At 43.0% G+C, this 21,810-nt stretch overlaps 1 protein-coding gene across 1 annotated transcript in view; it reads left to right on the forward strand.

Annotated features, from left to right (window-relative positions):
* The window catches only part of LOC309559690 (torsin-1A-like), a 102,049-nt gene extending 101,320 nt beyond the window's left edge, over positions 1-729 (forward strand). Inside the window, exon 5 of the mRNA XM_082263096.1 lies at positions 464-729. Within this exon, the coding sequence (XP_082119222.1) occupies positions 464-708 (245 nt within the window). The 3' untranslated portion in view covers positions 709-729. The remainder of the gene's footprint in view (positions 1-463) is intronic.
* Positions 730-21,810: the final 21,081 nt, after the last annotated feature.

Here is a 21,810-nt window from a genome sequence, read left to right on the forward strand (position 1 = left end):
TATGTAGCAGAAAACAAATTGGCCTAAAATATTTAAAAAAAAAAATGTTACTTTTTTGTGAATTTCATATAAAAGTGAAAAAGTTTTTTTTAAATTTTCGCTCTTTTTTTTGTTTATTGCGCAAAAAATAAAAATCGCACAGGTGATCAAATACCACCAAAAGAAAGCTCTGTTTGTGGGGAAAAAGAGAACGTCAATTTCGTTTGGATACAGCGTCGCACGACTGTGCAATTGTCTGTTAAAGTCACACAGTGCCGAATCGCAAAATAGGGCCTGGTCATTGAGCAGCCAAATCCTCCAGGGCTAAAGTGGTTAAAGTAATTTTCTAGCAAAAGACTTTAACCACCTTTCTACTGGGGCAATTTTTTTATTTTTTGCACATGTTAAAGATGATTTTATTTTGATTGAATATGGTTGATCAGATGATTATTCCACTGTTAATCTGCCGTGTTTTTATCTCCAGGTGGCTTTTGGCACAGCAGCCTGATTGACAAGAATTTGATTGACTTCTACGTCCCTTTTCTACCGCTGGAGTACAAACATGTAAAGCAGTGCGCCTTGGCGGAGCTAAGACGTCGCAAGTTAGCGCACAAAGAAGATCTGGCATCTCGTGTGGCCAATGAGATGACTTATTTCCCCAAGGAAACTCCAATATTCTCCGATAAAGGTTGTAAAACTGTCGCAGCAAAATTGAGCTTTTATATCTAGTCACATAAACCTAATCGTGACTGGTTGGTTCCCTTTTGAAATTTACATTTTTTAGCGCTAAAATAAATTAAAATGTATGTCCAATACAAATACTGTATATCAAACTATTGTGTCACCACAAATTGAAAAAAATACTCCTGATGACATCTGTGACGAAACTAGTAGGACAGAGACGGAACACACACCACTACTCATATGCGATCCCACCACGGCCATCTTGGATTCTGGAATATGAGTTGTTTATACGATATGGGGTGTCTGGTTGTCATCTCTTTATTGTAAGTGCATTTACTACTTTCAATTGGTGTTTTAAATCGGGATTACACTATGGAGATCATGTCTTTCATATTACTGTGTCCGACTGAGTATATATGCACAGCAATCTATTAAAACCCAGCAGTACCATCATTTGCCATGTGATTTTTGAGGAAAGCTGGAAATCTTGGATTGATACACCAGCGCTGGTTGACCACTACTAATTGGGGGTCATATGATTCTGGTAAAGTTGCAACAAAAGTTCCAGTGCTATCGCTGCGACAACTGTACTGTGGAAATTTCCAAGCCAAACTGGTGCTGCTGCCAATAAGTTGCTGTAAACCAGCCTAAAATTGCCAGGAGAAAAAAGGAAGGCAGCGCTAACCAGGTATTGGTATAGTCAATGTACTATGTATACAACCCGATAGATATAAAAACATTTATTGAAAAAGTCAGTTTTAAAAATATATTATGGAATATCAATAAAACCAACCAATGCTGTACCAGACCAGTTCCAGATGGTGATCGGTGAAGGACTGCAGGCAGGGCCGCTGATAGGGCAGTACAGCCAGCCCTCCTGTACTAGGCCCCATCATTTCAAAAGGGGGGCCCAGGCATCTGCTGAGCAGGAGGGCTGGCTGTACTGTCTTATGGCAGACACCAATCTTCCTATGCCTCTCCCTGCGGCGATGCCAGCTTCTCCTCCCCTTTTCTCTCTCCAGCTGCACTGCAGGGGGATTGGTTCTAGCACATGTGCCCCCTTCCATGCGCTGTCCAGGCCCCCGTGTGCACTTCTTCCCTGCAGCACTTCCGGCTTCCTTCCTCTCCTGCCGGCAGCTGCTGCGGGTACACAGGGGGAGGGGTGTTTTAGGATTGAGAGCGGGGAAAGGGGCCGGTAAATATATAATTATACAATTTACTGGTGCTTCCTTTCCTGAATGAACTCAGTGAGTGATCAGTACCTATCACTCCTGTGTCCATTCATCGCAGAAGCATGATAAACTGTTTACTATGCTTCAGTCTGTATGAGCAAGAAGCTTCAGAGTGCTGCCAGCATATTTATCTTTACAGTTGAGGCTGCCGAGAAAGGGACTGATAAACCTATGTCCTCAGTCACTCAGCCTGGGGGGGGGGCCTGTCAGATAAATAAGCTGTATGGGGCCACATGATTTCTAACAACAGCCCTGACTGCAGGTCCACTGGGTGAGCTAGTCCGAACCCCTGGGGTTGTATGGGGCACCATGATTTCTAACAGTAGCCCTGCCTGCAGGTTCACTGGGTGGGTTAGTTCCGAACCCCTGGGGTTGTATGGGGCACCATGATTTCTAACAGCAGCCCTGACTGCAGGTCCACTAGGGGGGGTTACTTCCGAACCCCTGGGGTTGTATGGGGCCCCATGATTTCTAACAGCAGCCCTGACTGCAGGTCCACTGGGTGGGTTAGTTCCGAACCCCTGGGGTTGTATGGGGCCCCATGATTTCTAACAGCAGCCCTGACTGCAAGTCCACTGGGTGGGTTAGTTCCGAACCCCTGGGGTTGTATGGGGCCCCATGATTTCTAACAGCAGCCCTGACTGGGTTCGTTCCAAACCCCTGGGGTGAGCGGAAGGTGGATAACCATCCAAAGGCTATGGGAAAAGCTGTATGGAAGTCATTTGAATGGGAGCTAAGCCGGACCAGCCAGCGCTCATTGCGTGACGTGTCAGCAAACCAGAAGCGAGGTGGAAGTCTGGAACCAGGAGGTTTAACCAGCCTGGAACACATGGAGACTTTGCCATGACTGACTATACTAATGCCCGTTTAGCACTGCCTTCCTTTTCTCCTGGCAATATGATTCTGGTAAGCCTCCCTTGGTTGTACACCGAGGTGCTGTGTGTGGTTTTTTTTTTTTATCAACCTCTTAAGCAAACCAACGTACCTGTACATCGGCTTGAGGAAGTGGTTTGATGCCTGCAGTCGGAGGCATCACCCCGGTACTGTTTAGAGCCGGTTGGCTTTCTAGTGATAACAACTGAGCGGCTGCAGAGGTGCATTGGTTGTTATCACAAGGAGCGGAAGGGGGACAACCCCCCTCCCGCTGCCTTCCACCACTCCACCCCGGGTCTCCCATCCCACCGGGAGACCCAAGCGACCAGCCGGCACATCTTCCGGCTGCCTGTGGTCCCGGACTGGATTCAGCTTTGATCAGGTCTCAGATGTAGTAACCAGGAAGCAACGTCACAACCTCATTTCCGGTTTACTCGGCTGCCAATGTTGCCGATTTAACTGCTTGCCGACCGCCAATAGTAATATTACTGCGGCAGTGCGGCTCCCCTGGGTCCAGCGACGTAGACCTATGTCACTGGACTGCTAGTGATTGGAGCCGTGCTCCGCCGTTTTTTGGGGGGGGAATGTTATATAGCAGAATGTGAAAAATGTTTTTTTTCTTCAAAAAATTGTTGGCTCTTTGTTTATAGCGCAAAAAAAAAAAAAAATTATTAATAATAATAAGAATAATAATAATAATAATAATAATAATAATAATAATAATATCGCACAGGTGATCAAATACCAAAGGAAAGCTCTGTTTCTGGGGGAAAAAAAAAAAAGGACAATGATTTTGTTTGGGTACAGCGTCGCACGACCCCGCAATTGTCCGTTAAAGTAACGCAGTGCCGAATAGGAAAATAGGGCCAGGTCAGAAAGGGGGCAAATCCTTCCGGAGGTAAAGTGGTTAAAAAAAAAAAGAACGGTATTAAAAAAAAAAAAAAAAAAAAAAAAAAACGCAGATTTTGAATACTCTTAAGTGCAAAGGAGGGATTTTGGGGTCCTATAGAGTACCTGTCACTGCCTATTGCTGTCACAAGAGATTCTAAATTCTTCTGATTAAGTTTACATTATATTTAGGAGGAGGGTGATCCTTTTTCCAACTCAGTGATTTTTTTTCCCCTGACATGTTATCACTTTTACTTGGATGTTATCAGTTGAGTAAATACAGCTGAATAAAACAAGAAACTGTCTGTTCATTCCAGGCTGTAAAGCAACAAAATGATTATTGTAAAGAAAAGGGGGGGGGCAGTTAATTCTATTCTTTTCTATACCCACTGTATTTATATAAGATAAGAACATCTCCCTGTATTAAATTTGAAAGTTTTGTAACCCTTTCCTCCTTGAGCCCTATTGATATTGTTCCCTCCTCACTGCACTAACTGGTTCCACCACTTTATGTGATTTGCTGCCCAAAAAAAACGGAGATGGATTTTCAAGATGAGGCTGTACTATATTTTAACCTCATAACGACCGCCCACCGCAGTTATACTGCGGCAGGCAGCCGCTCCTGGGCAAAGTGACGTAATACTACATCGCTCGCTCAGGAGACTCTAGGGGGCGCCCCCGCTCGTAAGCTTGGGAGCCAGTGCGTGTGACAGGCGGCTCCGATGGCCACAGGCCACTCGCAATCTCCCACAGCAGAGAGAGAAGGACAGACGGCTGATGTAAACACAGCCGTCTGTCATTCTCACTGAAGTGATCACAGAGGCTATGTGATCCTACTATATAGGATCGCATGTCTCTGTGATGACTTCACAAGCCACGCCCCCTGACAGTTAGAATCACGCCCCTAGGGACACCTTTAACCCCTTGATCACCTATACTGTTAACCCCTTCCCTGCCAGTGTCATTACAGTAACAGTGCATATTTCTAGCACCGATTACTGTAATGTCACTGGTACCCCCAAAAGTGTCAAAATGTCAGTCAGGGGTCCGATCTGTCCACTGTAATGTCGCATTCCCGCAAAAAAAAAAAAATGACAAATCTTTCCCGTAGTTAGTAAACCCGATAACTGCGCAAACCAATCAAAATACGCTTATTGTGATTTTCTTTTAACAAAATATGTAGCAGAAAACAAATTGGCCTAAAATGTTAAAACATTTGATTTTTAAATTTTTATTTTGGGAATGTTATACATCAGAATATGAAAAATATTTTTTTTCCTGAAAATGGTCGCTCTTATTTTTCAAAAATTAAAAAAAAAAAAAAAAAAAAAAAACAGAGGTGATCAAATACCACCAAAAGAAAGCTCTTTGTGAGGAAAAAAAAAAAAAAAAGGATGTAAATTTTATTTGGGTACAGCGTCGCACGACCGTGCAATTGTCTTAAAATAACGCAGTGCAGAATTGCAAAATATGGCCTGGTCAGGAAGGGGGTAAAATCTTCCGGTCTTAAAGTGGATAAAAATACGCTCATTGAGAATTTTTTTTTTGTAGCTAAATACAATTTTGCCTAAATATATGACAAAAATTGAATATATTGGATATTTTTTAACAGTCAAAGTAGAAAGTGTCAATTTTTCGCAAAATTTTCGCTCATTTTTATTAATATCGCAAAAAATAAAAAAGCGCAAAGGTGATATAATATCACCAAAAGAAAGCTCTGTTTGTGGGAAAAAAAGGACGTAATTGGTCATTGAGCAAAATTTTCCGGGGCTAAAGTGGTTAATGACGGTTGGAGTGGATTTAGAAATGTGGAACAAGGAGTCGGCTTTTAGAAGAAATGAAAACCAAAACTCGAACGAAAGTGAGGAGAGCGCATACTAAAGCATGACTAAGGCACTTCAGATGTGCTCTTGAACACCAAAACCTGTCCCCAATCCAAACCCCCTTTTTGCTACCCCAACTATCTCTATAAAATGGCAAACAATTGTTGGAGTAAGCCCCCGTTCACACTAAGGCGACCTGTGAGGCGACCTGGTCGCCTCACAGGTCGCCGCAGGTCGCCTCCCATAGGGAAGCTGCGGACCCGTTCTAATAGGAGCGACACAAGTCGCTCCGACTTAGAAAAAAAGGGTCCGGAGCTTCTTTGGGGCGACCAGGAGGCGACCGCCATAGACTTCAATGTTATGTTATTTAGTCCGTGGCGGCCAATCCGAGGTCGCGGCGTGCTGCTCGCACCGCGATCACGGAGGTCGCCCCGGGAAGTAGCGTCGCGTGTATGTGAACCGGCGCTAAAATATTGGCCATAATGGCCATTTATTAAAACCAAACTATAACAAACATTCTTTAAATCAGGAAAACAGATAATACAGTAACAAGAAAACTGAGGTTGCCGATCTTTGGATCAATAATCAATCGTCCACTTTTGTATTCTGCTTAACTATTTTCTTGTTCCCCAGCCGCACCCTCTGGCTCGGGGACGACCTCGATATTCAGCAGATACCACCATTTTAACCTACCAGCAGAGATGTTTAGTAACTAAGTAGAACTACTTCACTACTGTACTTAAGTACGGAAAGGCGGTATCTGTACTTTCCTAGAGTAGAATTTCTTTCTCCCACTTTTACTTCACTACATTTTTTCGATCATTTCAATACTTCTACTCCGATTTTTTTTTTGTGCTGCATAGTTACTCGTTACTATTATAAAAATTACCACTGCCAGAACAGTAGATGGCAGGTTTCATGAAGCTCAAAACATGTGTATTATCAGCACATACGAAAATAAATGCTACTGTATTTATAAATAAAAGCTGCATTTGAAATAAAAAACAATATGATGTTCAAACTTTTGACTTCTTTCTTTAATAACTACATAACACAGTACTTGTACTTTTACTTTCAGTACTTGAGTAGCAATTTTTTTTCAAAACTACTGGTACTTTTACTTTCAGTATTTGAGTAGCAAAATGTTAAAAAAAAACTACTTGCAATACTTAAGTACAAAAAAATGTTGAATACTTTAGTACTTCTACTCAAGTCCTTTTTGATTGAGCACTTCCACTTCTACTCAAGTCACTTTTTGATCGAGCACTTGTACTTTAAAGCCCCGTACACACGCTTCGAAAATTGGCAGGGAATTTTTGTCCAACGTCCGATCTGCCGATTTTCGGCTTGTTAGTATTTAGTATGATGCTACTGACAACCGACTCAGACTTTTCGGCCGAAAAAAATCTGGTGTGCAGGCTATAAAAAATGTTTTCGCCGTCAAAACACGGCCGATTTTCGTGCAGTCAGTACAGATTTCGACAGGGAAAAATCTTATGAGCAAGTCTGGGCATTCTCAGAGAAGAAAGAACACAAACAAAGCAACCAAACACATGACATCACTTCTGAAGCAGATTTTTGTTGGGCGAGAAAATTCGTGTGCAGTCTAGGCACATTCCAAACAAAACACAACTCTGGACAAAAGACGGACGATCGGTAGGCCGATAATCGTTGCGTGTGTACGGGGCTTAAGGCACTTCAGTGGTGCTCTTGAACACCAAAACCTGTCCCCAATCCAACCCCCTTTTTGCTACCCCAACTATCTCTATAAAATGGCAAACAATTGTTGAAGTAAAATATTGTCCGTTTATTAAAACCAAACCAAATTATAACAAACATTCTTTAAATCAGGACAACAAATACAGGTTCCTCTCAAAAATTAGCATATTGAGATAAAGTTCATTATTTTCTGTAATGTACTGATAAACATTAGACTTTCATATATTTTAGATTCATTACACACAACTGAAGTAGTGCAAGCCTTTTATTGTTTTAATATTGATGATTTTGGCATACAGCTCATGAAAACCCAAAATTCCTATCAAAAAATTAGCATATTTCATCCGACCAATAAAAGAAAAGTGTTTTTAATACAAAAAAAGTCCCGCAAAAAAAATAAATAAAAAACAATAAAAAATGACAAAATAGCTTTTGCGCAAACCAATCAAAATACGCTTATTGCAATTTTTTTTTACCAAAAATATGTAGCAGAAAATAAAATTGGCCTAAAATGTTAAAAAATTCTGATTTTTTTTTTGAGAATGTCATAGCAAAATGTGGGAAAAAAAAATTCTCTCAAAATAGTAGCTTTTTTTTTTTTTTAAACAAAAAAAGCACTCGCACAGATGATCAAATACCACCAAAAGAAAGCTCTATGTGGAGAAAAAAAAAGGACGTTTGGGTACAGCATCGCACGACTGCGCAATTGTCTGTTAAAATAATGCAGTGCCTAATCACAAAATATGGCCTGGTCAGGAAGGGGGTAAAATCTTTTGGTCTTAAAGTGTATAAAAATACACTCATTGAGAATTATTTTGTCAAAGACATGTAGCTAAATACATTTTGGCCTAAACATGACAAAAATCGAACGTATTGGATATTTTTTAAAAGTAGAAAGTGTAAATTTTTCGCAAAATTTGCGTTTTTATTAATATCGCAAAAAATAAAAAGCGCAAAAGGTGATAAAATACCACCAAAAAAAAGCTCTGTTTGTGGGGAAAAAAGGACATAAATTTAGTTTGGGTACAGCGTTGCATGAACGTGCAATTGTCAGTTAAAGTCGCGCAGTGCCAAGTTGAAAAAAGTGGCCTGGTCATTGAGTAGCCAAATCCTCCGGTCTTAAAGTGGGTTAATGGGGGTCAGACAGCAATAAAACCTGACAAGTGTTCCTAATTCTTCTCCATTCTGTCCAAAACTAAAAAAAAAATAAAGTTTTGCCTTTAGTCATTGAAAGATTGTATTAATATGCCTTATGATATTTCAGATATATATTTCAGTTTATGCTCATTCTACGATAGACTGTGGCCCCCTTGCATTTACATAGTAACAAGCTAAGACGGACAACCATTCATCCACCTTGGTCAGCAGACAGCTATGTTTTGCATTTAGACGACATGTTAAACCACCTGTTGATTCATTCATTCGAACACTTGTCAGTTGGATACTTAGCATTTAGATTACAAGACATGTTGCGTAAACAATTGACAATTGCTTACATTAACACATGACAACTGAATGCAGCCGGGGCGACTCCGTCACAGGACACAAATTATTATACGGGAACACCTCACATTGACACAAATGCATGGCAAAAGCAAAGGCCCTTTCATGTATTGTTCTGTCTGATATGTAATTTGACTGATGAATTGTAAACCGGTTTGGAGCAGTCTTTCCTGCTCAACAAATGTGCTTTAAATAAGAGCTACACTTGCAATAAAATTAGTTGTGACTGCACTACGTTTGAGTGCTATGTGTTGTCATAACTGCCGGCCGGACGGGGGTGAATTCACTATCTATAAAGGGGGGTTAGCAACTGAAGGGCTGTAATATCATCGTGATTGCCTCCTGACAAGATTTGAGCTAACAGTCATGCTTTAATGACGGTTGGAGTGGATTTAGAAATGTGGAACAAGGAGTCCGCTTTTAGAGAAATGAAAACCAAAACTTAAAAACGAAAGTGAGGAGAGCGCATACTAAAGCAGGAAACGCCTCTCTGATTCCGGGAATTTGCCTCTGAGCAGAGAATTCTTTATATGCTCAGCTCTCAGTGCTGACAGCCCGGGGAGGCACATAAGAAGGTTGCAGCTCCAATGTCCAGAACTTAGCTTTGTTTCCCAGAGTCATGGATCCTGTAGGATGTACCATAGGCATCTTCATTGCACTGACCGTTTACAAGTTCTATTCCCCCTTCTACTGCGGCTATCTAGTGGAGTGCTGTGAGGAGAACGTCTAACCATACAGGTGAGGGGGGACCTGACAGAGGAACTACACAGCCCAGCATGCGGGGGGGGGGGGAAGTTATTGGTTATTAGCTGTCTCTGATTTCTGAAAATCGTTTGATCCCCCATCAATACAGTCAGTTTTGATGGGGGAATCCCTCCTGCGCAGCTATCGTGTTCTTCTGAGGGGGCAGGGGAAGCCTTCCCAAGCAGGAGAACACACAGTGATTATTGCTAGTGGCTATACATTACATAGTTGCCAACATTTGAAAAAAAATTTCCAGGGACACTTGCGGCACAGCAATTACCACGCCCACCTCCCTGAAGCTCCGCCCACTCCACATAATCTCCGCCTACTTATCAGATTATAGGGTCTACTCAATATAGAGAGAATTACAGGAAATTGAAAAGGGAATTTCAAACTTAGGCCAAAGTAGCAGAGTTGGAATAATTCTCCCATTCAGCTGCACTACTTCTGCCTAAAGTTTAAAATCCTCATCACAATTCCCTGCAATTCTAAAGTGTCAAATGTGCTCAGGTGTGACCATAGAAAAAAAAAATGTAATATATAAATATAAATAAAGTGCAAGGGACAATGTAAATTACCCCGGACAGGCTCCTATTTGCCGGGACTGTCCCAGCAAAAACAGGACAGTTGGCAAGTATGGATTAACCAGCTGAGATTTGAACCATCTATGGCTGGCTTTAGGCTGGGTTCTCATTATTGCGAATTGGATGCGGGTTTCTCCACATCCAATTCACATGTCAGGAGATTGTGGCCCGGCTCTCTATGGAGCCCCATTCACATACAGTCAGGTCCATAAATATTGGGACATCGACACAATTCTAATCTTTTTGGCTCTATACACCACCACAATGGATTTGAAATTAAACAAGATGTGCTTAGGGCTCAGTTCACACTGGGGCGGCACGACTCTGTACTACTCGGGGGCGACTTGTGCATTTCCATGCACCACGACTTCGGAGCGACTTGCATGGACTTCACATAATGGAAGTCTATGCAAGTCGCTTCGAGGTCGCCCCGAAGTAGTACAGGACCCTTTTTCTAAGTCGGAGCAACTTGTGTCGCTCCTAATAGAACGGGTCCTGTAGCAGTCAATGGACCGCGAGGGAGCGCAACTTGTCAGGCTGACAAGTCGCGCTGGTGTGAATGGAGTCTTAACTGCAGACTTTCAGCTTTGAGTGTATTTACATCAAAATCAGGTGAACAGTGTAGGAATTACAACAGTTTGTATATGTGCCTCCCACTTTTTAAGGGACCAAAAGTAATGGGACAATTGGCTGCTCGGGTGTTCCATGGCGAGGTGTGTGTTATTCCCTCATTATCCCATTTACAAGGAGCAGATAAAAGGTCCAGAGTTCATTTCAAGTGTGTTATTTGTATTTGGAATCTGTTGCTGTCAACTCTCAATATGAGATCCAAAGAGCTGTCACTATCAGTGAAGCAAGCCATCATTAGGCTGAAAAAACAAAACAAACCCATCAGAGAGATAGCAAAAACATTAGGTGTGGCCAAATCAACTGTTTGGAACATCCTTAAAAAGAAATAACGCACCGGTGAGCTCAGCAACACCAAAAGACCCGGAAGACCACGGAAAACTGGTGGATGACTGAAGATTCTTTCCCTGGTGAAGAAAACACCCTTCACAACAGTTGGCCAGATCAAGAACACTCTCCAGGAGGTAGGTGTATGTGTGTCAAAGTCAACAATCAAGAGAAGACTTCACCAGAGTGAATACAGAGGGTTCACCACAAGATGTAAACCATTGGTGAGCCTCAAAAAACAGGAAGGCCAGATTAGAGTTTGCCAAACAACATCTAAAAAACCCTTCACAGTTCTGGGACAACATCCTATGGACAGATGAGACCAAGATCACCTTGTATCAGAGAGACCAAGATCACCTTGTATCAGAGTGATGGGAAGAGAAGAGTATGGGGAAGGAAAGGAACTGCTCATGATCCAAAGCATACCCCCTCATCAGTGAAGCATGGTGGTGGTAGTGTCATGGCGTGGGCATGTATGGCTGCCAATGGAACTGGTTCTCTTCTATTAATTTTTGATGTGACTGCTGACAAAAGCAGCAGGATGAATTCTGAAGTGTTTCGGGGAATATTATCTGCTCATATTCAGCCAAATGCTTCAGAACTCATTGGACAGCGCTTCACAGTGCAGGTGGACAATGACCCGAAGCATACTGCCAAAGCAACCAAAGAGTTTAAGGGAAAGAAGTGGAATGTTATGGAATGGCCAAGTCAATCAGCTGACCTGAATCCGATTGTGCATGCATTTCACTTGCTGAAGACAAAACTGAAGGGAAAATGCCCCAAGAACAAGCAGGAACTGAAGACAGTTGCAGTAGAGGCCTGGCAGAGCATCACCAGGGATGAAACCCAGCGTCTGGTGATGTCTATGCGTTCCAGACTTCAGGCTGTAATTGACTGCAAAGGATTTGAGACCAAGTATTAAAAAGTGAAAGTTTGATTTATGATTGTTAATCTGTCCCATTACTTTTGGTCCCTTAAATAGTGAGAGGCACATATACAAACTGTTGTAATTCCTACACCTTTCACCTGATTTGTATGTAAATACCCTCAAATTAAAGCTTAGTCTGCAGTTAACGTACATTTTGTTTGTTTCATTTCAAATCCATTAGAGCCAAAACGATTAGACTTGTGTTGATGTCCCAATATTTATGGACCTGACTATCTCCGGAGCAGCTCCGGTGAGAATTGCGCAGAGTCCTGTGCTTCTTCTGGTCTGTTTCAGGTCCAAATTCAGCCAAAAATTGGGGCTGAAATCGGGCCTGAAACAGTGAACAGGGACGCACCGGACCCCTGCTGTAAACCGCTCTGTGCAGCAGTGTGAACCCAGCCTTAAGTGGGGTACACACTAGTAGAAAATCTGCCGAAAATTCCCGTCCGAGGTAAAAGTGTACGATTTTCGGCTAGTGTGTACACAACTTTCAGCAGCCGATGCCAACATTTTCAATGAAAAAAAAAACGGAGGGACAAACCCCAAAATTTTCATCGTCCGTCCCCAGCATGACCAATTTTCGTCTAATGTGTATGCAGTACGTCCGCAAAAAATCGGATATGAAAGACCGATCTGAAGTTGCCGGCGACTTGGAAGTCTAGGAACAAAAAAAAAAAAAAAAAAAAAAAAAGACCAAAAATTTCGTGAACATTACGCACTGTCAACTAAAAAACGGTTATGACCGCTGAGCATGAGAGAAAAAAGGATATTTGGTCCGATTTTCATCAAGTGTGTACGAGCCTTTAGACTCGGTTCACATTAGCGCGACTTGTCAGCCTGACAAGTCGCGCTCCCTCGCGGTCCATTGACCGCTACAGGACCCGTTCTAATAGGAGCGACACAAGTCGCTCCGACTTAGAAAAAGGGTCCTGTACTACTTCGGCGTGACCTCAGAGCGACTTGCATAGACTTCCATTATGTGAAGTCCCTGCAAGTCGCTCCGAAGTCGTGGTGCACGGGACTGACAAGTCGCCTCCCGAAGTAGTAAGGAGTCGTGTCGCGCTAATGTGAACCGGCTCTTAGTCTTGTATGGTGTAATGGGGGGATAAGACCTCTGTGTTTATTTGTGTACCATTGAGGACATTGTCCCCCATTTCTTGTTGTGTCTCCAGGACAGGAAGTGTTAGACAATCTCCCAATGTGAGAGGAATTATCCAACCAGTTGCCTTTGGAGCAGGTGTTAGAGATTTTCGAGTTTAATATTACTTTAAATGATAAAAGTCTCTGAAATACATATGAATTTTATGTAATATGTTAGTTTTTGAAGGTTACTTCATTATGTCCTTGGACAGAGAAGCCACTTTCCTATGTATGCATTTCTATTCTGAGTTTCTATGTCAGTGATGGTATTGCAGCAGAGGAGAGCTTGCTTCAAATAGACTGATAGCATATATTTTAGAAAGGGGGGGGGGGGGGGGGGGTTATGTTGAAATGCAGGGACAGGGTGTGTCAGTTATGTGTTACACAGAGATAAGAAAAAACACACTATTCCTAAAGAGCTTCTTCAGCGCAAAAAAAAAAAAAAAAAAAAAAAAAAAAAAAAAAAATCAAAAAATGCTCTTTTATTACTAATTCAAGTTAACAGCCAAGTTACAGGAAGCCTAACGTGAAGTGGGCAGGCTGTCATTGCTGTTTTTTGCTGTGTTCACACTGATGCAATCCAATTCCTGCATCATATCAAAGTTCACACTGTGGTCTGTTTCCCCATCGGGGGGGGGGGTCATTAACCACTTTAGCCCCCAAGGATTTGGCTGCTCAATGACCAGGCCCTATTTTGCAATTCAGCACTGCGTGCCTTAAACGGACAATTGCGCAGTCGCGCGACGCTGTACCCAAATAAAAAATTGACGTCCTTTTTTTCTTTTTTTCCCATAAATTGAGCTTTCTTTTGGTGGTATTTAATCACCTGTGCAATTTTTATTTTTTGCACTATAAACTAGTGCTGCAACGACGCGTCGACGTAATCAGTTACGTCGGTACTACGGTAATACGTCGGCATGCGTGAAAGGCGTCGATGCGTCACATGCCCCCTGCTCATGCCGGCCGTTCTCCTCCTCCCCCTCGGAGTGCACGAGACTGGCACTGAGGCATGAAAAGACGGAGATAATAAGGTAATCACTCAGACATCAGTTTACATTAACCACTTAAGCCCCGGAGGATTTGGCTGCTTAAAGACCAGGGCCTATTTAGCGATTTGGCACTGCGTGACTTTAACGGACAATTGCACGGTCGTGCGACGCTGTACCCAAATGAAATAGGCGTCCTTTTTTTCCCACAAACAGAGCTTTCTTTTGGTGGTATTTGATCACCTGTGCGATTTTTACTTTTTGCGCTATAAACAAAGGAGCTACAATTTTGAAAAAATCTTTTTTTATATGAAATTCCCAGAAAACAAAAATGTAAAAATCAAAATTTACCATTTTAGGCCAATTTTTTTCTGATACATTATTGCGATATTTTTGGTAAAAAAAAAAAACGGATTTTGATTGGTTTGCGCAAAAGTTATTGCGTTAACTACGGGAAAGATTGTCATTTTTTTTTTTTTTTTTTACTAGTAATGGCGGTGATCTGCGATTTTTTTTTGCGGGACTGCGACATTGCGGCGGACAGATCGGACCCTTGACTGACATTTGACACTTTTGGGGGTACCAGTGACATTACTACAGTAATCAGTGCTATACATATGCACTGTTAAATGACACTGGCAGGGAAGGGGTTAACTTTATTAGAGATCCAGGGGTTAAGTGTGTCCCTAGGGGCGTGCTTCTAACTGTCAAGGGGCGTGGCTTTTGATGTAACCACAGACATACGATCCTACATAGCAGGATCGTATGATCTCCCCTGTTACATCAGGGAGAATGACAGGCGGCTTTGTTTACATCAGCCGTCTGTCTTTCTCCCTCTCCAGCGGGAGATCGCGAGTGACCAGCGGACATCGGAGCCGCCGGTTACTCGCGCGAGGATATTACTGACCGATCGGGAGCGCGCCCCCTATTGGCTCGCGGGCGAGTGACGTACCGGTACGTCACTTTGCCCTGGAGGGGCTGACCGCCGCATATATTCGTGTGGCGGTCGGCAAGTGGTTAACCTTACACACTGGAAGGGTCCTTGGAACGGAGTCACTGACACTAATTTTGCAAATATGTGCTAGTACAGTCTGCTCTCCTCTCATATAAAGTATATGCACACTATAGAGCTTTACCCCGCTCTCCTCTCATATGAAGTAGAAGTACACTACAGTGCCAGCAGCTTTGCTTGTATGCCATTTCACTCATATAAATTTAACTTTTGATTGGTTTGCGCAAAAGTTATTGCGTTTACTAAATACAGGAAAGATGTGTTATTTTTATTGTTTTTTTTTTTCTTAATAGTAATGGCAGCGATCTGCGATTTTTTTTTTGTATGCGGGACTGCGACATTGCGGAGGACAGATCGGACCCCTAACTGACATTTGACACTTTTACCAGTGACATTACTACAGTAATCAGTGCTAAAAATATGCACGGTTACTATAAAAATGACACTGGCAGGGAAGGGGTTAACTGTACTGGTGATCAAGGGGTTAAATGTGTCTCTAGGGGCGTGATTCTAACTGTCAGGGGGCGTGGCTTGTGAAGTAATCATAGACATGTGATCCTATATTGCAGGATCGCATAGCCTCCGATTACTTTAGTGAGAACGACACACGGCTGTGTTTACATCAGCCGTCTGTCTTTCTCTCTGCTGTGGGAGATTGCGAGTGGCCGGCAGCCTTCGGAGCCGCCGGTCACACGTGCTGGCTCCCCAGCTAACGAGGGGGGGTGGGAGCGTGCCGCCAGCGGCGCGCACTAGTCCCATAGAGTCTCCTGAGTTAGCGACATAGTACTACGTCAATTTGCCCAGGAGCGCCTGCCTGCCGCAGTAAAACTGAGGTGGGCAGGGCTGAAGTGGTTAGCTGTACATTGACACCACTACATTGACACGCAGCGGTTCGCAGATGTCAGATTGAACCGCCAGCGATTTAGGTGCAATACAAGAACCCACACAGGAATCGCAGGGTTTCCCGCATAACACCAGTGTGAACCCAGCCTGAACCTCTAAGGCCCCTTTCACACTTGTGCGACTTGTCCTGTGATTTGGGACTGCAAAAATCGCATGGCAACTCGTTCTCCATGATTTCCAATGTGTACCATTCATATCTGTGCGACTTGAAGTCGCACCAACTTCAAAGTTGAGCTGTTATTAGAGTTGGGAGAGACTGATAACACTGAGCTGACTATCTGAAAGAGGAGCCAAGGAGGAACCAGGGAGAGAGAGGATGGTGAGTGTATCTACATAGTGGAGGGGGAGTACATGTGAGAAGCAGGGAGGGAAAGGCTGACTGGGTGAGAGAGGAAACTGGCAAGCCCTGCAGAGACAGTACAGGGGAGACAACTGATAGAGAACAGACTATGACAAGTTGACAGAGGCTAGTGGGGACTTTAGGTGAGGAGGGTGTAGTAACTGTACTGCTGAGTATTCGGAGTATTCTGGATATCTGTGTACTGCTGGGTGACAGAAACAGTACTCAGATACCCACAATACCCAGCAGTATTCAGAGTATTGTGGGTAACTAAGTGCCCGGGAATACCTTTGCGACTGGAAGTAAGCAACTGGGAGTAACCTTTTGCGACAGAGTAACCTCTAGCATCTGGGAGTAACCTTTAGCGACTGACTGAACTGCGAATGACTGCGACCGACTGATCTGCAACTGAGTAGCGTGTGACTTTCTTGCGACCGAGTAGCGTGCGCCTGGGAGTAACCGCCTGGCAGGGAATACCTTGTGACTGGTGAGTACCTGGGAGGACTGGTGAGTATCTTAGGGTTAGTACCAGGGGAGATCGAGGTAGAGTAGGTAAGGAAAAGCAGGTCATTAAGAATTATCCCCATAGAGTAGAGGGTAATGTGACAGGATTGGGGATGCCCCTCAGTGCACTTCTTGCTGCATGTATGCGTTCCTTAATGAACCAATCGAGGGCGAATACTGTTGTGCAAGATGTGTGCAACTTGTTTCTCTGGAAGCTCAGATCCTGGATCTAGAGAACAAAGTGGCAACACTGCGTAGCATCAACAACCTGGAAAGGAGCTTGGACATTACCCATCAGGTGCTGGCAGGGGCCAGCATAGAGGAGGGAGGAGAAGAGGAGATGCAGGCATCAGAGGTAGGCAGTTGGGTAACCGTTAGGAAGGGTAGAGGGAAGAGTGCCAGTGAGGCCAGTCCCGAGTTGGAACACCCCAACAAATATTCCAAGTTGCATGTTGATGTGGAGATCAGCTCAGGGGTGGCAGTGTTGGAGCATCCGCCCTCCCCCAGCTGCCAGGGGATCGGCGGCTCCAGGAAAGAGGGGGGCCAAGACTCAGGGAAGGTTAGACAGGTTGTGGTAGTGGGGGACTCAATCATCAAGAGAACAGAAAGGGCAATCTGTCAAAACGATCGTGGTAGCCGAACAGTATGTTTACCGGGCGCTCAAGTTCGGGTAGGCAGATTATTGGGCGGGGCTGGAGACGACCCAGCGGTCATGGTACATGTGGGCACCAAGTAAGAGGAAGGTGGAGAATCCTAAAGAACGATTTCAGGGACTTGGGGAATAGATTGAGGAATAGGACCTCCAAGGTGGTTTTCTCTGAAATACTGCCGGTACCTCGAGCCACACAGGAGTGGCAGAAGGAGATTAGGGAACTTAACAAATGGCTGAGGAACTGGTGTAGGAAGGAAGGGGTTTGGTCTCCTGGAGAACTGGGCTGACTTCTCAGTCGGCTACCGGCTCTTTAGTAAGGACAGGGTGCACCTTAAAGGGGACGGTACAGCTCTTTTGGGGAGAAAGATGGCTACCAAGTTGGAGGGGCTTTTAAACTAGGAGATGGGGGGGGGCTCAGAAGTAGAGTCAGTCAGGAGGGAGCAAAAGATAGAATGTATTAGGGTCAGCAGCGACAGTAAATCCGAAACGTCAATTGGAGGGTCTGTGCAGGCAAACATCAGACCAAACAGGAATACAAACAGGAAGAAGAATAAGCACCATTCACTACCAACCTCCACAAATCTAAGAGGGGTATATGCAAATGCCAGGAGCCTAGCCAATAAAATGCATGAGTTGGAAATGTTAGTACATGAGGAGGACATTGACCTTGTGGGAATTACAGAAACTTGGTTCAACCCCCTCACATGGCTGGCCAATATCCAAGGGTATTCTGTGTACCGGAAGGACATGGTTGGAAAAAGAAAGGGGGGGGGGGTATGTCTATGTAAAGAAAAAAGTAAGGGTGATAGAGAGGATTGATTATGGAAGGGATGATTACGGAGTTAGAATCCGTGTGGGTAGAACTCCATAGGGAAGAAGTACAGGTAAAAGTAATTGTGGGGGTTTGTTATAGGCCACCCAACCAAAGGGAGGAGGTGGAGCTGGAATGTATATCACTGTTTGGTAAAGCAGCAAAGCTGGGACCAGTCATATCAGGGGACTTCAATTATCCCAACATTGACTGGGAAGAGGGGACTACACACTCACAGAAGGCCCGTCTCTTCATGGAAACCTTACAGGACAACTACATGTCTCAGTTGGTGGATTCTCCTACTAGATAATGCAGTGCTGGATCTATTGATCACTAATGACCCAGACCCAGACTTGTATAAAGTACTCGAAATTTCTACTTGAGTAAAAGTACAAGTGCTCGATCAAAAAATTACTTGAGTAGAAGTGGAAGTGCTCGCAGAAAAAGTTACTTAAGTAGAAGTACTAAAGTATTCAACATTTTTTTTACTTAAGTATTGCAAGTAGTTTTTTCAAAAAAATTGCTACTCAAGTACTAAAAGTAAAAAGTACCAGTAGTTTTGAAAAAAAATTTCTACTCAAGTACTGAAAGTAGAAGTACAAGTACTGTGTTATGTAGTTAAAGAAAGAAGTCAAAAGTATGAACATCATATTGTTTTTATTATTTCAAATGATTTATTCAAATGATTAACCTGTGTTTGTTAGTAGTTTCTTGATGCACTTTAAGCGCTGTAGCACCATTTGTTTGTTTCATATTTTCTTTTTATTGGAAAGATTTGGTATAGCAGCTTTTATTATACACAGCCTTTATTTTCGTATGAGCTGATTTACAAATGACATTATACACATTTTTTTTGAGCTTTATGCAACCTGGCATCTACTGTTCTGGCAGTGGTAATTTTTTTAAAAGTAACGAGTAACTATGCAGCACAAAAAAAAAATACTTGAGTAGAAGTATCAAAATCATCGAAAAAATGTAGTGAAGTAAAAGTAGGAGAAAAAAATTCTACTCTAGGAAAGTACAGATACCGCATTTCGGTACTTAAGTACAGTACTTAAGTAGTTCTACTTCGTTACTATACATCTCTGCCCAGACCTAATCTCGGAGGTTGGAGTCCAGGACAACCTGGGCTCTAGCGATCACAGGATGATCACATTTAGCGTAAATAACAATGTAACAAGGCAAGTGGGGAACATAAGAACCCTAAACTTCAGAAGGGCTAACTTTCCCCAATTGTGCTCAATGATGGAAAGGGTAACCTGGGACCAAACCCTAGGAAAACTGACTACGGAGGAAAAATGGGAATGCTTTAGGAACATATTAAACAAATGCATCTCACAGTGCATTCCTATGGGAAATACATTTAGAAGAGAAAGTCAAACCTGGCTGGCTAAACCGTAATGTTAAAAAAAATTAGGGGGAAAAAAATGGCCTTCAAGAAATATAAATTTAGAGGGCACATTAGCGGCTTTCCAGCAGTACAAGGAGGCAAATAAGAAAAGTAAATACGAAATCAAAATGGCTATAATCAACTTCGAGAGACAAATAGCGGAGGATAGTAAAAAGAACCCTAAGAAATTATTTAAATATATCAACAGCAAAAAAACAAGGGCAGAGCATGTTGCACACGTAATGAACGATGAGGGGAGGATGGTTACAGAGGACACGGAAAAGGCAACCGTGCTTAATGCTTTTCTCCTCAGTCTTTACACAGGAAAAGGAGGGGTACACTGACCAAGACTGTATGGTTAGCAGTAATTCACAGGACTTGCCGCTATGGCTAACAGAGGGTGAAATCAGGGAAAGGCTGGATAAAATTAATAAATCACCAGGTCCGGATGGCGTACATCCGAGAGTACTCAAAGAATTTATTAAAACTATATCTAGACCACTGTTCCTGATCTTTGCCGATAGTATTATGACAGGAAATGTACCAGGGGATTGGAGGAAAGCTAACGTGATATTGATATTCAAAAAAAGGGCAGAGGCATATCCCGGGAAATTATAGGCTGGTCAGTCTGAAATCAATAGTATGTAAACTTCTAGAGGGGATGATAAGGGACTATATCGTAGAGTTTGCTAAAGACAACATCATCAGCAGTAATCAGCACGGGTTTACTAAAGGGCGTTCTTGTCAAACCAATCTCTTAACATTCTACGAGGAGGTGAGCTAGATAGGGGATTTCGCTAAGGCGTTTGATACAGTTCCCCACAAGCGCTTAATTTATAAAATAAGTTCTGCAGGCATCAACCACAAGGTTTGCTCTTGGATATGGAACTGACTAAAAGTGTCCAAAGGGTGGTAATAAATAGCGCATACTCACACTGGTCTGGGGTGTAAGTGGGGTCCCCTAAGGCTCAGTCCTGGGACCAACCTTGTTCAATTTATTCAAACAGCATTGAGGACGGGATCAGTTTTTGCAGATGACACAAAAATTGTGCAGGGCAATAACTGCACAGCATGAGGCAGATATCCTACAGAATGACCTGAACAAAATAAGTGGCCAACGACATGGCAAATGAGGTTTAATGTGGAGAAGTATAAGGTTTTGCACTTGGGGACTAAAAACATAAAAGCAAAATACACTTTAGGGGGGGAACCTTTGGGGGAATCAAAAATTGAGAATGATCTGGGAGTCTAGGTAGAGGATAGACTAAGCAATAGCATGCAATGTCAAGCGGCAGCTGCCAAAGCCGGCAGAATATTAAAATGCATAAAGAAAGGGATGTATTCCAGAGATAAAACTATAATTCTACCACTTTACAAAACTCTGGTCCGACAACATCTGGAGTATTCGGTCCAGTTCTGGTCGCCAGTCCTCAGGAGGGATGTGTTGGAGCTGGAGAGAGTCCAGAGAAGAGCAATTAAACTAAATTAGGGCATTGGAGGACCTTAATTATGAAGAGCATCTGCAATCGCTTAATTTTTTCTCCCTGGAGAAAAGACGCCTGAGAGAAGACATGATAGCAATTTAGAAAATACCTCAATGGTGATCTCAGCATAGAAAAAAAGCTATTCAGTCGCAAGGATTGCATGAGGACTCGAGGACATACAATGCTATTAGAGAAGAAGTGTTTTGACCTCAGTCAAAGCAGGGGGTTCTTTACTGTTAGGGCTACAAGAATGTGGAATTCTCTACCAAAGAGGTAGTTTAAGCAGAAGTATGGCTACTTTCAAAAGACTCTTGGACGTACATCTCAAGGATCAGAACATTAAGGGGTATAAGCGATTGATTACGGCCATGCGCGCCTACACAGGTTGAACTGGATGGACTATTGTCTTTTTTCAACCTCAACTACTATGTAACTATGTAAAGTACTCCCTGCACTACTTTGGCTCAATTTTAATGTTGAGGTCCAAAGACATAGGCATTGCTTCAAGCCAAGTCAAAATCGCATCAAACTCACGGTAAAACTGCCGCAGCAAAATCATGCGACCCAAGTCGCACAAATTTGAAAGGCGCTTAAAAGTCTTCACCACTGTGCTGTAAGCACACAAATTGCACATGGTTTTTGGGTGTCCAATTAGGTGGTAGTACTGCCCACCAAAC

This window comes from Pelophylax lessonae (genome assembly GCF_965119305.1).
Source record: "Pelophylax lessonae genome assembly, chromosome: 7".
Taxonomy (NCBI): domain Eukaryota; kingdom Metazoa; phylum Chordata; class Amphibia; order Anura; family Ranidae; genus Pelophylax; species Pelophylax lessonae.